A 15719-nucleotide genomic window follows, 5' to 3' on the forward strand; every position below is an offset into this window, starting at 1 on the left:
ATTTCAACAGGTTTTTGATATAATAAAAACTCAAGTTAGATACCGTTATTAATCAGCTGTAAGTTTTTGTTTGTTTGAACTTATTCATAACAATTATTGTACAAAATGGTATAAGAATGCAAACATTAAGATCTGTTCTGTTTAAATTGATTATAGTCTATTATCAATTCAGGTTAAGAAACTAGTGTTGCTTGCATCCTATTTTAAAGGCATTTATTTTTATACTCTACTAAAATGCAACAAAAAAAGGGTTTGATTCTATTAATTTTGTCTTTTTTATTGCACTTTGGCAGCAGATTCCTGTGTAGCTTCAGATCTGAGTTGTCTTATTACTAAGCCTCATTTATACTTTTGTAGCAACACTATTTTTATATAATGGCAAAGAAAGGGTTCAGAGTCTTTTCTTTTTTCCCTGTGTCATATGTGGCAGCACTGTTCAATGTTTCTTGAAAACATTACCCACTGTAGTGTGACGTGTGAATAAACTCCAACTCTCTATCAACAACACTGTTGTGTAACTTCAGTTAAATACTTGTATGTGTGTAGATTAGAAAGAGGTAAGATAAAGGATCTGCAGTATTTTATGGAGTATTAATCGTACAAAGGTCAGTTTTATACAAGTAGAAGTGTGTATTTACCTGGTAGTAGGCTGTCAGTAACTACGCCTCTCTATTTGGACTGGTAGATCTCGGCAGACTGGCAACTTTAAAAGTAGCTCTCGGTTAAAAAAAGGTTGGGCACCCCTGGTCTACAGCTTGCAAATGCTGGACAAAATGAATCAAAAGATGTGGTGAGAAAATTAGTTTCATTTATTGAAACCGTGCAAACTGTAGCTTACAAGCCTTTGAAACGTAAGTACATAAAGTGCAGTATCACAATGGAGAATTAAAAGGTGCAGCAGGTGGCGGAACCCGGGGGATTTGAATGGGACTTGTTAGAAATTAAAATCAATGTTTTGATGGCATAAAGTACCTTAAACATACCGTCAGTTTAAATGCTGTTTTATACTGAAAACCAGAAGTTCTTGTGCACAACCAGTTGTTAAGCTTTTATTCTGAAAATCCTTCATCTCCGGTTAGCATTTAGCATGTGGCTAATATACCATTTACTATAGAGGTGAATTTAGTAGCGATATGACACGGAGTGTTGCACACCGAAACCTACTGATTTCAACACTACAACTATAGACGTCGAGATATTATTATTGCTGAATATTAAATGAAGGTAGTTTATTTGAATACGTTTGTTTACAGACGTGGGTAGCATGAGACAACATTCGGAACTACCGGAAATGATACCAGCCGTGAAGTATTTTTAGAGTATTGATTACAGCGTTTAAAATGTATTAAATGAAAAGTCATGAAAGAGATAAGGAGGAGAAAAGGCGTGTTTAGTTATATATTTAATGTACAATGTCTGAATCCTCTGTAATGCGCAACAACGAACATTGGAGACGTGGAGGGCCGGCCCCCAGCAGCGCCAACCGGCCCACAGGGAGGAGCCAGCAGAGGATATTTAACAGCTGGAAAGATGGAGCTTGCTCTCTTCCCTTCGCTCACGAGAGCCAGAACACAGCTGTTTTTCTGACTGAACCATCTTCTGCTTGTAACATTACCGCGCTTTTTATTAATTAAAGTATACATTTGAACCTTCTCAGAGACTCAATTAGTCTCCTTTTTAAAGCTTCTCTCCTGGACGCGAGAATAACGAACACAGTTATCAGACTTAATGTATCGATACCCGCGGCTGAAATATCGATACTTTCTCGGAAAACTAAATATCGATATATATCGCAGGATCGATTAAATTGCACAGCCCTAATAGCTGATGAGACTGGCCCAGAGTGATCTTCCTTGCAAGGCCACAGAGATAGAAAGTCAGACACAGTGATGATACAATTTCATGCTCAGAATATTTTTGACTGAAATTCCATAGAAATGACTCCTCTTTAAATATTGAAGATTACTGCAGGCTCATTTGTAGAATAAGTATGTAAAGAGAATGGTTGGGCTTTAACAAAGTGGATGCTACAAAGGAAATGTGTTGTATTTAATTGCTGATGGTACTTAAACAACATGTCCGTTTTACAACTTTAGTCAGCGGTAGCGGTAGCTTGAGTTCTTCCCGTTTGAAAACTCGTTTTTAGATTTTTTTTATTCCACATGAATGCAATACAAATATGCAATGTTTGTATACATATATATAAACAAGAAAGAGAAACATAATGCATGTACCTAAACTGTGTTTTTCAGAATCAGAATACCTTTTATGAGTCCCACAGAGGGGAAATGTACGTTGTTACAGCAGAAAAAGAGCCACAGACGGCTTAATGTTACATTATGTTACATGCATTAAAAAGTACTGCGTTTAAAAAAAAAAGAAGAAAAAGAAGTTACACAATTTACAAAATATACATCCTGTAACAGTTCTTAGGATTTAGCAGCCCGGTATATATTGCACAGTTATTAATGGCATATATATATATTGCACATATAGCACATCATTGGTTGGTATTTAACAGCAAGATCGACTCCGAAAGTTTTCTCTTTTATCTAATTTCCTATATCTACAGATTGGTTTTAACGTTACCCCTTGTGGTTTTCTTCCCTTGCCCCTTTCATGAGGCTTCTTGTTGATTATTTAATAGCAACATGTACAATACCATGCCGTCCTTCTATTAGTAAAAAACAAGCCAATTGGTTAGTGCGGCCAATGAAATGTTGGCAGTACTGCAGATACAGATAGGAAGTTGCAGGATGTTGTTGGCAAGTCTCACTGTGTGGTTGGAGTTAACTGTTGTATAACTGTGTCTATGTGTAGGAGTCCATACCTTCCCCACCACATTTAAACAGCTCACAAAACTCACCCTCATTAGCCTCATGGATAGGGCACTTGTTGTTATGGTATCATACATGTCATATGTGTATTATAAAACATGGGCACAACATGCATACAACGCTGTCCAGAGATACACAGCTCGGAAATAAACAGTGCATGTGTTATAAATAGAACACCTTAAATCACTGCCAACAAAAAGCATCCACGCATGATTGGCTTCATTTTATCCTTCTCATGCTAAAAAGGGAAATGCTAAAATGTTCTGGTAAGGAAAGAAAAGTGATGTATTCTTCTCACATTTTCTCTTTAGGAATGAATTTAACTAACTGCACTTTGTGTATTTATAGTAGATATTGTTCCAAAAGAGAATCAACTAATAAAACATGACAACAAATGTTATAGTTTCGTGTTACACAGCAGTATATCAATTAATTCAATTACCCCATCTTAATCGGTTGCAACATTAAAGCGATATGTGTATTTATCTGTCGAGCGTTTTTATCCAATTTAATGAGTTATTTTGAAATGTGCAATCCTTCTACATTTTCCAGGCTAATACTCCCATACTTTTACCTGAAAAACCATCTAAATGCAGGACACATTTTTCAAGAATTTCACACTGTTGTGTTGCTTATCTTACTGAAGTAAAATATTTGAGTACGTATCGCAGCGGCAAAATCGTAAAGAAAAAACGAAAGAAAAATAACTCACAATACAACTGCCGCTAAAGCACCAGTTAGCAAATCTTACGCAGGAAAAAATATCCAAAGTCCAGGCCAAAACATCATGTTTGGGCAATTTATTCCAGTGATCCAATATCATACAGTACAATGACAACAGTTTTGCCTATCTTGACCTTGTTTCCCATTGCCTCCTTGTGTCTTTCCCTGGTAAAAAAAACATTTCCCCTTTCTGGTGCGCCATCCCCACCATCCCCACCTTACCCGTCATCCCCACCGTCCTCACTATATCCACCATAGTCACCATCCCCACCATACCCGTCATCCCCACCATCCCCACCTTACCCGTTATCCCCACCATACCCGTCATCCCCACCATCCCCACCTTACCCGTCATCCCCACCATCCCCACCTTACCCGTCATCCCCACCATCCCCACCTTACCCGTCATCCCCACCATACCCACCGTACTCACCATCCCCACCTTACCCGTCATCCCCACCATACACACCGTACTCACCATACCCACCATCCCCACCTTACCCGTCATCCCCACCATCCCCACCTTACCCGTCATCCCCACCATACCCACCGTACTCACCATCCCCACCTTACCCGTCATCCCCACCATACACACCGTACTCACCATCCCCACCTTACCCGTCATCCCCACCCTACCCACCATCCCCACCTTACCCGTCATCCCCACCATCCCCACCTTACCCGTCATCCCCACCGCCCCCACCTTTTTTCAACATTTGAGGTATTCCTACTTAGCAGTAATGAGACAGAAATGGAGAAGGGACAGGAGGTGATAATTGATCCTATTGATTGAGGGTTAGAAGAAGGACATTATTTGATTAACTGGTCAAATATGGAGGAGTTGAGCAGAAGTAAAGGAAAGATTGTAGGAGAGGAAGGGATGGCCTGCAGCAGCTAATGGGCTCATTAGGACACTGTGGTCATGTAATGACCTGCCACCCAATGGACATCCGAATCCACACACTGCAGACTGATGAACAGACAGAAATAGAAAGAAATCTAGGAACGAGATATCAGCGGACAGTAAGTGATATATTTAACCAATGGAAATAATGAAGGGGCATGTAACAAGGTCCACTTCATCCCATTTACTGTAGCTTTCAGATAGATTTAATTGGATATGTATTATGAAAGAAATGTCTGAGAATACATGGATGGGGGAAATATGCTATAAATCAGAGAAATAATCAGATAACAGTTGATAGCATTGCATAATAGAACTCATGGATATTATTCAAACTGAAAATGTGGCTCAAACTTGTCCAATCAGTTTTATTTTCATTTGATATTCTTATATGAGCCTACTGTAACATCTGTTCTTCGAATAACCTATTGTTCAAGTTTTTTCTCTATAACTACTATACTATAAATCAGTGGTTCTCAACTGGTGGGTCTCAACCCAAAAGTGGGTCGCGGACCCGTTTCGAGTGGGTCGCAGGTGTGTGAGTGAAGAAAAAAAGAAAGTTGAAAATAAAAATAATATGTTTTTATTTTTTTTGGAAAAAAGTCAAACTTTTATTTTTGAAGGCCGATTTTCTAACGCTGTGCATGCAGTAGGCGTTGGACTGGAAGTACCGGAGAATACTTTTGCGGTCTTTATACATCCATGGGTACAACCTCAGATAAAAATGAACACGTAATGAAATATGACCCCTGGTTTGATGATTGACAGGTCACAGAACAATGGGAGCTATCTACCCTTACCCACAATTTAAAGTAATTCACACAGACTATCTCCTCTTTACTCTTCTCTCTGTGTGGAGCAGCAAGTTCAGCTGTCGGAACAAAGTGAAAAACAAACAATGACATCAAATATTATTAATATGTCGGGTAGTAATAGATTTATTTATTTTCTTCTCAGAGTGTACCAGAATGCGTAGTTTATATGTTAGAATCTCTAAAAATCTCCTGGGGGAGAATCCCCCCAGACCGCGATTTATTGACAAAGGAAAAAGTGGGTCCCGAGGCCTGACCAGTTAAGAACCACTGTTACAAATAATATGTTATTTGTAGTTTAAAGACACCCAAAGGCACTTTACATGGTAAACAGCAGAAACCACAGTTTCCACTAGGAATGGGTTTTATCTTGGTTACGTTTTTGAGTGCAGTTTAGAAAGAGGGCGATATGGGTGTCCACAAATGGAGCTGTACAGGTATCATTACGTAGCACTTTAGGGTGGTTGACTATGCCAATGGTCACATGTTATGAACATGTTTCCTCAATTTATGAATTCATTTAAATTGTCCAGGTTAAATGGTTTTAGTAGTTTGCTTTTTGTCACTATTTTCTGATCTTTTTTGGCCAAAGGACTCGGTTCTCATGACATCCCTATCCACCATTACCAAATGGTAGTTTCCCACTAGTTTCCCACTTTGTGCTATTTGAAGCAAAGGGAATAACAAGTACGATCATGTCTCTCTGACAGATCATTACTGGACAGAAACCATAGAGTTACAGAACAGCATCTGATGCACAGCCAAAGAAAGACATAATCTTAGGTAGGTGATAACCTGCAGTGCTGGTGACTGATGCTGAGCAGAAAGCCAAAAGGCCACAGTGTGTCCAGACAGCTCAGCAGAGACAGCTCAGCAGTCCAGACTGGAGGAGCCGTGCTCTGCACAATGCCTTTAGCTTGACTCAAATCACAGTGCAGCAGCCGTGGCTGCCCTCTCCAGTAGGGCTGAACGATATACCGTGTCATGGCGATAACCGCGGTATACGCATGCGCGGTATTCACACCGCAGGGACGTGCGGTTTTATTCATTTAAAAAAAAAAAATGCTAACGCACTTTAGCACAGAATTCTAAATAAAGATACACTTATTACTTATCGAAACTGCACATACAATATATCCGATTAAAGCTGAGACTCCACAGATTATTTAAGTATAGTATCTAAGCGATCCGATCTCGCAACAGGGGAAGCAAACACAGACATCACAACACGTACCTTTTACGGAGCTTTTACGGGAGATCGTCTCACCGTAGCTGTCAATCTGATCAAAAGACGTGTTCAATGGCATTAAAACGAGAAAGAAAAAACGCGGCTGAATCGGTTGCTCCATAGTTGATAATGTATCTGTGGCTTTGAAGCAATTGTTTATAATCCATAATTCCATTTTTATGTAAAAATCGGATCACAAAAGTTAGCTGCTAATGGTAACCACCTTGGTGGTATGCATGCAGCTTCCGGTTTTGGCTACGCGTCGTCACTCTCACTCCTTATTTGTTGGTGTGTGTAGAACTTCCCCTGATATTTGACCTTTTTAGACAGATTTAGCACAAAAAAACCTCTTCTGGGGCCATTTGGGTGGATTTTCCATATCTCTGGCCCACCTTGCTGGATTTTGATATGTGACATCTCTTTCTGACCGTCAGAGCCAATGGAATCGAGGGGAAATCACACAGTCCTTATTTGGTAATGTGTGTGTGAGAGACTTCCGCATAGCCGAAACCGGAAGCAGCAGCTTGATGCTACCAATGGTGACTACCATTATCAGCTAACTTTTGCTCTGCGATATTTACATTAAAAATGGAATTATGGATTATAAATGAAATAATTTTTTTATACAGAGACGTTAAAAACCTATGGATTAACCGATTCAGCCGCATTTTTTCTTTCTCGTTTTAATGCCATTGAACACGTCTTTTGATCAGATTGACAGCTACGGTGAGACATCTCCCCTCGAAGCTACGTAAAGGTATGTTTTGTGATGTCTGTGTTTGCTTCCCCTGTCCGAGTTCAGATCACTCAGTGATGATACTATATACCTAAATAATCTGTGGAACCTCAGCTTTAATCGGATATCTTGTAAGTGCAGCTACGATAAGTAATAATAAGGGTTCTTTTATCTTGAGTTCTGTGCCAAAGTGCGTTAGCATTTTTCGCTCAGGGGTCATTTAGATGCTTCTTATGAGACTTGTGTTTTGTTTTGGTATAAAATGGTTTGTATCGTCAGTTAGCTGAGATTATTTCCGTTAATCTGGTATAACACATTAATAGGTTCTTAAATATTACGATCCCCTGAGACACTGTCGTGAAAAAAAAAGTAAAGTACCCGCCGGGACTTTGGGGTTTAACAGGTTAAAAAACCCGCAATATATACCGCGGGGGGGGGGGGAAACCGCGATGTCAGTTTTTTTCAATACCGTGCAGCCCTACTCTCCAGCATATTGAAGACCTTTTCAACTGTAGACTGTTTGTTTCACCCTGTCAGGGTAGCTTTATTATCACTGCCTGGTAAATCCAAATCCAATTCTGATGAACTGCTCTCACAAAAAACATGTTACCAGGCTATGAGTGCAGTTCTATTATTTATAATAAATACCAAATCACGTCAAACAGGGACAGATCCATAGCAGCATAAATGATGACATATGTTGAATCATATAAGTTAAAAAGCAATTCTAAATGCGGCGGATAAAACAAACAAAGCAATTTGCTTGTATTTATCTTTCCTAGAGAACAAAATATAAATGAATAAATGTAAGTGACAACAGAGACATGAACAGAAATGCAGAAGCAAAGGCTTGAGAAGATAAATGTCCCAGTCTAAGGAGCATTAGTCTCACAGTATTAACTCTAGCCAATATCTATCACTCACCGCCTATAGTCTTGAAAGATGGCTGTGTACGTTTTTACTTATTTTCAAACTTTACCATTATTGCAGTACCACTGGCCTTTATTAGAGGCAAGACACTGCCTATTACGACTATCAGTCTACGAAATACATTAGCAATAAAATAAATTGAACATCTTTGGGTGTAGGATTGACAAGACTAGGCATTTGCCTTTGAATATTGGGAACTTTGATGAACATTGTTTCTATTTTCATTTATAAACCAAGCAATTACTCGATTTAACTTGAAAATAATTGGCAATACTTAGATTAATTGATAGTGCAAACAATTATAAAATACAGCCCTTGTATGAGTGAACAGTATTTAAGTTATCTGATGACTTCCATGAGCTATGTGTCACAACCTTTGATGTCTCCAACTGTTGCACATGCAGGGGAGCGTTCTAAACTACAATAACTTAATCAGGGCCTTTCCTATACCTCCCGCTGTATATTTGCCTCACATTTGTCCCTCACAGTTGGAAAGCCTCTGATCTTAATTACCCATAAGGCTTTTTTAGCTCTGGTTTTCCTTCCCCATCAGCTCTAGGCAGTCATACAGAATACGGCTATAGAAATCCAACCTGACTAGCATGGCTTTAGCAACCGTTCCACTGCCAAAAATGTTCAGGTGGTTATCTTGGTCTAACGAGCTAGAAGCTGATTTTACATTCCTGTGACAGTCTGAATTTCATACCACCTACTGTACCAAGGACATTTAATGCAAAAGTTAGCAGCAACTGCCCTTAAAATGATTAATGTTTTGTATTTCAGTTGTAACATCTGCACTTTTGCATAATAAAGGGGTGCAGATTAGACATTAAAAGCTTTCCCATTTACTATCTCCATCGGTTTCTCTGTGTGTGTCTCTCTTTTAGTAGATTGAGACTGACAGGAATGGGAAGTCACGAGAGACTGTAGTGAAACGTCAGGTGTTCCACTAATTAGAGCTGGTCTCCATGGCAACTCTGCCATCCTCAGATTTAATGTTTTAACACGTTATTATCGTGTTAACGCATTATTTAATTAATTAACGCCGACAATTATTTGATCACGCATTAACAGTTTTTTTGTATTATTATTTTGAAAGTCCGTTGCTCACTGGCTCTGAATACACAGACAGACAAACCATGGGTCACAGGAGGGGTGGGATGCTGATCAGTATTGGCTTGGATGGGCGTCATCACGTGTCTCAACCTTAATATATACAGTCTATGGTCTCAACCAATGAGAGCATTTGGGGTGGGCCTTAGACTGCTGCAGCGCTCACATTAACCCAAACATGGTGAAAATGGAGAAAGGTACCAAACTCTTACATGGACATTTTAAATCTTATCCAGACGGCGGAGTTGATAGGACCAGAGTTTTTTGTAACCACTGAAAGTTTAATTGTATTACCATTAGACTCTGAGGGTAACTTGTTTCTCTAAAACAAACTAGATAAAACGTTAATGCCCTGGCAGTGGCAAATAACTTTGGTTTTATATTGGATTTGATTACATTAATTCATGTTGCAGTTGAGATATTTTAACTGCTTCAGTGTAAAGGGAGTACTGCTGTTAAAAAGCACCGTATTTGTTTAACGTGTTTGAAAACCAAATGTTATTGCACTATTATTCATATAGCAGTACTTTTAAATCAAAGTGTGCAATTAGGGATGCCCGATAATTATCGGTGCGATATTAGGAATTATGACGTCATCCCGATAAACCCGATACCAGTATTAATAGCCCCGATAATATACAATATATTTTTTGGGTAAAAAAAAAAGAAAAAATACTGCGGTGTGGGTGGATTGGGATGAGGGGCGCTTGTTTTTCACTCGGCTCCTCCCGTTTTGCCAGTACTGTGGTATTAGTGGTTTAGGAAGAGGGGAGTTTTTCACAAATCCAGCGCTCCCTAACTCATGCCTGGCTGTGACGCAACTCAAGGCATATGCTCGATCCGGAGCTGCCTGGACGCTGCAATCATGTTGCGCACACTTTTCGTACAATGTCCCACTGTCTGGCTGCCTGCATAAAGTGCTCGGCGCAGTTGTGGCGAAATGTCGCTCCTCTATTTTCATTTAAACAGCTCCGTATATCCGTTAGCGCAGCTAGCTAGCACCAGATGCTAACAACAACAATGCACGTAAGGTCTCTCTCTCGCTCGCTCGGGCCACACATACACACACCCTCCCGGTCCTCCAGATGGCCAGTCGGTGCCTGCCGGTGAGCGTGGAAGTGTGGTCTGCCACAAGTGGGCGACAGGAGCGGGGCTGTCAGCATCAGCTTGTAGATGGTATTTTAAATTCGATGCGCTCTGAAACTACGGGGCGGCCGAGGAACAAAAATACACATGCGTTAATCGCGTTAAAATAATTAGTGGCGTAAAGATTTTTTTATTATCGGTTATCGGTATCGGTCTTGAGAAGCAGGAAGTTATCGGTATCGGTATCGGTTTCAAAAACCCAATATCGTGCATTCCTATGTGCAATACACAACTTTTGAAATCCGTATTGAATTTTGCGCATAATAACAATGCAATGAATTGCAGAAAATCATGCAATTGATCGCGATAAAACATTTGAATCGTCGCCCAGCACTAGTTCAAACCAACTTTTTCTTTACTTGAATTGAGAAGCTCCGTTGTCTCTGACCTGTTGTCAATCATACTCCTATAGGCTACATGCACTAGGGTCTGAGACGTACTTCCGCCTTAGCCGTTATACTGCTCGGACGCTTCCGGGTTGCTTCTGGTCTGCGTAGCTGAGCGTCCACAAATGTTTTACTGTTTAAATCTGTGGTTTAAATATGAGTCGACGGAAGATTTTCAAAACGGAGCATTTGCAAAGACAAGTAAATAACTACTCCGAGCACTGCTGTGTCCCACTTTGTACGGCGTCAGCTAAATTCAACGGCGTCCTAAGTTTCCATGGCTTTCCGACCGAACTCGAGCTGCGAAGACAGTGGCTGGTTAAAATACGACGCGATAACTTTACAATCTCCTCTCACTCCAAGGTCTGCAGTCGTCACTTCGCTACGGATCAACTAATAGAGCCAAAAACCCTTGATGGCCGTAGGAGGCTTGTGAAAGTTGCTGTCCCAACTCTGTTTGAGTGGAATCACTTCACTGCTCAAACACCGCGGGCTAGTGTTTGGGAGAGAAGGGAGCGGCCCACTGAACCAGTCTCTCGGGAGGAGCAGGAAGAGCACATCGATGTCCGTGACCATGATTACTGCTCAACCCCTGAACCAGCTTCACTGGACATGTCCTCTCAAGCTACAGAAGACAACTCCAAAACATTGGAGGATCTGCAGAAGCAACTGCAGGAGTTAAGAGTCCAGCGAGAGTTTTGCTTACAGCGGTTTGCTGGCTCCGACGACATTATCCGATTCTATACCAGGTAATGTTTTGGCTAAATTCTATCCAAGTTTTTGAGATGGGTTAGCTTATAAAGAATCCTGTTTACCTGCCGTTTGACTGCTGACTATTTGCATGCAGTGTTGGAATAAGTAGGCTACTCAACTTAACTGAAGTATAAGTACAAATACTATGGTTTGAAAATACTCATGAACTGAACATGTAGAATCATAAATCATGTGTTTTCATAAGTAACTAGAAACTATGAAGGTTAACTAAATGTGGTGGAGTAAAACATACTAATACTAACAACATACTGATAATACTTTACTACAAGTGGAAATCTTCAAAACCTTACCAAAGTAAAAGTACATGTCAATATCCACTGCGTTTCTCCCAGTTGCACACTTAAGAATGAAGAGTAAAAGTAGTCATTCTGTGTAAAATGTTCCCTGTATGTTTTAGATTATTATTACTGCTGCTTTAATGTAGTTGTTACATGTTACTGCTGTATATTACTATACCTGCACCAAGTGCCTTCTTAATCAGTCTATTTGAATTGTAATGTATTATAGCAAACAAGAGGAAAGCATTAGCCCATGTGTTACAGTTAACGAGTCAATTAATGACTGACATGTGTCTTTTGTGTACAGATTCCCGAGCTATAACCACCTGATGGCCTTCTGGTTTTTGATTGAGCCTTCCATTTATAAAATGGTTCGTGTTACAAGAGCGATATCAGCTGCCAAGAGGAATGAAGAAGTGGTTACACACGCACGTCCATCAATGGTAGGCTACGTTTCTTTTAACACACAATCTAAACACAAACTGAAGGGAAAATGTTTCCAACATTTCATTGCTTTCGTGTAGGCTAAAAGGCTATAGTACTCAATCCTTTTTGAATACATCAGAGAACTAAAACAACTTAATGTTTTTCCCATGGTGTGCTACACTCATGACATTAATATAGTACCCTTTTTTTGTTTATCTTCCAGAGACAGCTGCTTCAGCCAATTGACGAGTTCTTCCTTTTTCTCTGCTTCCTGTCGGTGGGTTTGAAAGAGAGGGACCTTGCAAACCGCTTCAACGTACACCATCCACTGTGAGCCGCATCATTGCAACATGGACGAGTTTTCTTACAACTTTATTGGGGTCACAGTGCATCTGGCTTACACCTGCAGAAGTTCAAGCCCACCTCCCAGAGGCATTCAAAGATTTCCCAGACACACAGGTGATCCTGGATTGCACAGAGCTGAGGTGTCAAACACCATCCTCACTCCTCCTCCAAAGTGAAATGTATTCTACATACAAATCTCACTGCACCATGAAAGCCCTGGTTGGCATAGCCCCACATGGCGCAGTGACATTTGTTTCCAGTCTATATGGTGGTTCTGTCAGCGACAAGGAGATTTTCAAACAATCTGGAATAGCTGCGTTGTTGACTGAAAACATGGCAGTGATGGTAGATAAGGGCTTCCTGATCAGCGATTGCTGCAAATGCAAAGTGTACTGCCCACCTTTTCTGTCAAAGCAGAAGCTAATGCCAGCCTATCAGGTGAGGGAGACACAGGCCATTGCCAGACTGAGGGTTCATGTGGAGCGTGTCATTAGGAGGATAAAAGAGAACAAACTTTTTGATGGTGTCATCCTCCTGTCCCATGCCTACAACATCAACCAACTGTTTGCAGTAGCATGTATGCTGTCAAACTATCAGAACAAAGCACTGGTCAAGAAATGGGTGAAATAAGACAAGATGATGACACCTGTGCAGGTAGCTGTGATTAAGCTGGGTGAGCACACCGTAATCCCGTGTTGCCTGACACACGCTAGTGTTTTGTTTGAATAAATGGTAAATAGCAAATTACAATGCGTTGATGATTTCTTACAAATGCACTGATTTACTATTCATTACACAAATCACTTCACTTTATTGTCTTTTTAAATACAATTGTATATTTATTTACATATATGAAATGTGACAAAACAATATATATCAAAAACAAAATATTGAAATCACATTTTGTTGTCATTCAGAACACATGATTGAGGGATTGCCTCCTAAAAACAATGACGGCTGAGCCAGGGTCTAGCAGCTAACTGCTTACAGAGTTAACAATGGCTACAGTGCCCACTACTTTTTTAATGACAGGTACTTCGGCATGTATGTGTAAAAAAAAAAAGAAAGTCTACTTTTTCTCTGATTGCTCTTTGCACTTCTGGATCTGTGTATATTCTTTGCACCAGGTAGTCCTCTTGTGCCCACACTACAAAATCACACCACTGCATCCCAGATACAAGAAGTTGACCCTGTACTTGCCAGTAATAGGCATGGCTTTTCTTGAGCTTAGGGGAGCCACATTCCATCTGCACATATTTGCAGTCGACATAATTTGGGACATTGGAACATTTGAATTCAACAAGGCCAAATTGGGGATATTCTGTTGGGTCAAAAACAACTCCATCAGGGGAGGCACCAAGCCAGGGCGTAGAGGGGTGAATGACAAGGCCACAAGGTGAGTAGTTCACGTTTGCCAGTCTACTGTATTCAGCTGCTACTGTGGGCTCCATCTCGGCACCTCTCCTCATTTCTGCAGTCTGCCTTGTACCTTTGAGTATTCGCTCTGCAAGAGAGTTAGCAGAGCTCTCACCTCTGACGTGACAAATCTCTCTAAACCTAGAGGCAGTAACCCTGGGTTTGCGGAGCAGATGCCACTCTGAGCTAGAGCTTTGCTCACGGGTAGCCTCCTCAATTTTGTGAGACATTTCCAAATCAACAGATAAGCTGTTCATATGTAGTTGCTCCTCTTCTGAGCACACCAGCGGTAAATCACATGGCAAGATCACATACCCCTCTATGGGCAAGTGGGGTGTTGGTGGTGTGTCAGTGTGAAGTGTGGTGTACCGAGACGTCAAAGCAGGCATCTGATAGGACAGAACACTGCCCTCCTGCACAATCCCGAAGGCACTTTCCACAAGGGGCTTGTCAGGTCTCATGTTCATTGTGGTCACAAGCGGCCTGTCTTCAATGCTGAATGCTGAGTATGCCTCCGTAACTCTGAACAGGCAGGGATCTGGTAATGGCCCCACCATGCCTCTGTAGAATCCACTCCTACAAAGAATGGCAAAGACAATATAGCACATTAATGTGACAATAAAGGTTAGGAATACAGCACCAGAATTATGAATTTTAAAAACACAGGAAACACAATTTTCCAGCTAAAATTACCTTACTCCAGTCTGCACCATCCTATTTGGTACAGGCTTGGTGAAGACCATGGAGTTGATGGGCCCTGGCTTCACACCCTTAAGGAAAAGACAATTACTGTTCGTTGAGTCACTTTAAAACAAAAACTCTGTGAAAGATTACAAGTATTTGAACCTCATTGAAATTACCATTGTTCGCGGCTTGTGCCATTGCTGTTCCGATTCAGTACAGCTATGCACAGGTGGCACAACTGGCATGTTCAGTTCAGTGTAGTGTGCTGTTTGGAACAGCAATGCTACTGTGTGATTGCACAAAACAGTTCCTGCAACACAGGAGCACTGGTTGTGCGTGAGCACCACTGGTGATGAATCACAAAGCGTTATCTAAAAAAGAGAGAAGAAATACTAGTGATTAGTAACCTCACTTGTTACTATGAGCCAGGAGGTTATTATGAGTAGAATTATTGGTTATTTTTACTGACCCATTATCCTAGAAGAAGCATGTATTCCTGAATGCTTAGTGTTACCCTACAATACCACAATGAACTTTCTTTGGAAACTAAGATGCCTTGAAAATTGTATTAAAGCAGTTTTTACTATATATTTGAACCCCCAAACTTACACATCCATAATCAATGTAATAATATCTGACCAATCAGCTGTGATAAAGCAGGGAGAAGTAGGACACTGTTGAGATTCCCTTAAGGTAAACTAATGTTTAACTGAACTCAATAAACAGGGGTGAACAGTGTCAATGCTGCCTGCCTACACTCAAACTGTGTGCTGTCTCGCTCTTCCGCATTGACCTGTAGCACAAGGCTCTCACGCTGACCTGCCCTGTCAGCCTGTCTTTATTGGACACTGAATGAAGAAAAACAGAGCAACAGCGTTAGATCTATACTCACGTCAACACATATATGGCAACATTGCTTTACAAAAGCTGATAACATTATGCAGTGTGGCTAACAACAAGATAACCTTGGCTAGGCTATAA

The 15719-nt window shown here is 40.7% G+C and overlaps 2 protein-coding genes across 3 annotated transcripts in view; one reads left to right on the plus strand and one right to left on the minus strand.

Annotated features, from left to right (window-relative positions):
* Positions 1–15719, plus strand: part of LOC117562177 (small G protein signaling modulator 1-like) — a gene marked incomplete at its 3' end in the record, with an annotated part of 87498 nt that overhangs the window by 22561 nt on the left and 49218 nt on the right.
* Positions 13519–15626, minus strand: LOC117562178. Of its 2 annotated transcripts, none has more exons than XM_034240011.1 (3): positions 14915–15626; positions 14753–14824; positions 13519–14630 (listed from the first exon to the last, which is right to left on the minus strand). In XM_034240011.1, exon 3 carries the CDS (start codon positions 14609–14611, stop codon positions 13661–13663), a length of 951 nt encoding a protein of 316 aa, XP_034095902.1. In that variant the 5' UTR covers positions 14612–14630; positions 14753–14824; positions 14915–15626; the 3' UTR covers positions 13519–13660. The 2 variants fall into 2 exon arrangements, with proteins under 2 accessions (XP_034095902.1, XP_034095901.1); XM_034240010.1 differs by having other exon boundaries at positions 14748–14824.

This window comes from Gymnodraco acuticeps, unplaced genomic scaffold, assembly GCF_902827175.1.
Source record: "Gymnodraco acuticeps unplaced genomic scaffold, fGymAcu1.1, whole genome shotgun sequence".
NCBI classification, from domain to species: Eukaryota; Metazoa; Chordata; class Actinopteri; order Perciformes; family Bathydraconidae; genus Gymnodraco; species Gymnodraco acuticeps.

Coding starts and splice junctions, on each gene's coding strand:
- LOC117562178 (XM_034240010.1), bottom strand. CDS start 14,983: ATGCCAGTTGTGCCACCTGTGCATAGCTGTACTGAATCGGAACAGCAA. Junction 14,825..14,914: donor GGCACAAGCCGCGAACAATG/GTAATTTCAATG, acceptor CTTTTCCTTAAG/GGTGTGAAGCCAGGGCCCAT. Junction 14,631..14,747: donor ATGGTGCAGACTGGAGTAAG/GTAATTTTAGCT, acceptor CATTCTTTGTAG/GAGTGGATTCTACAGAGGCA.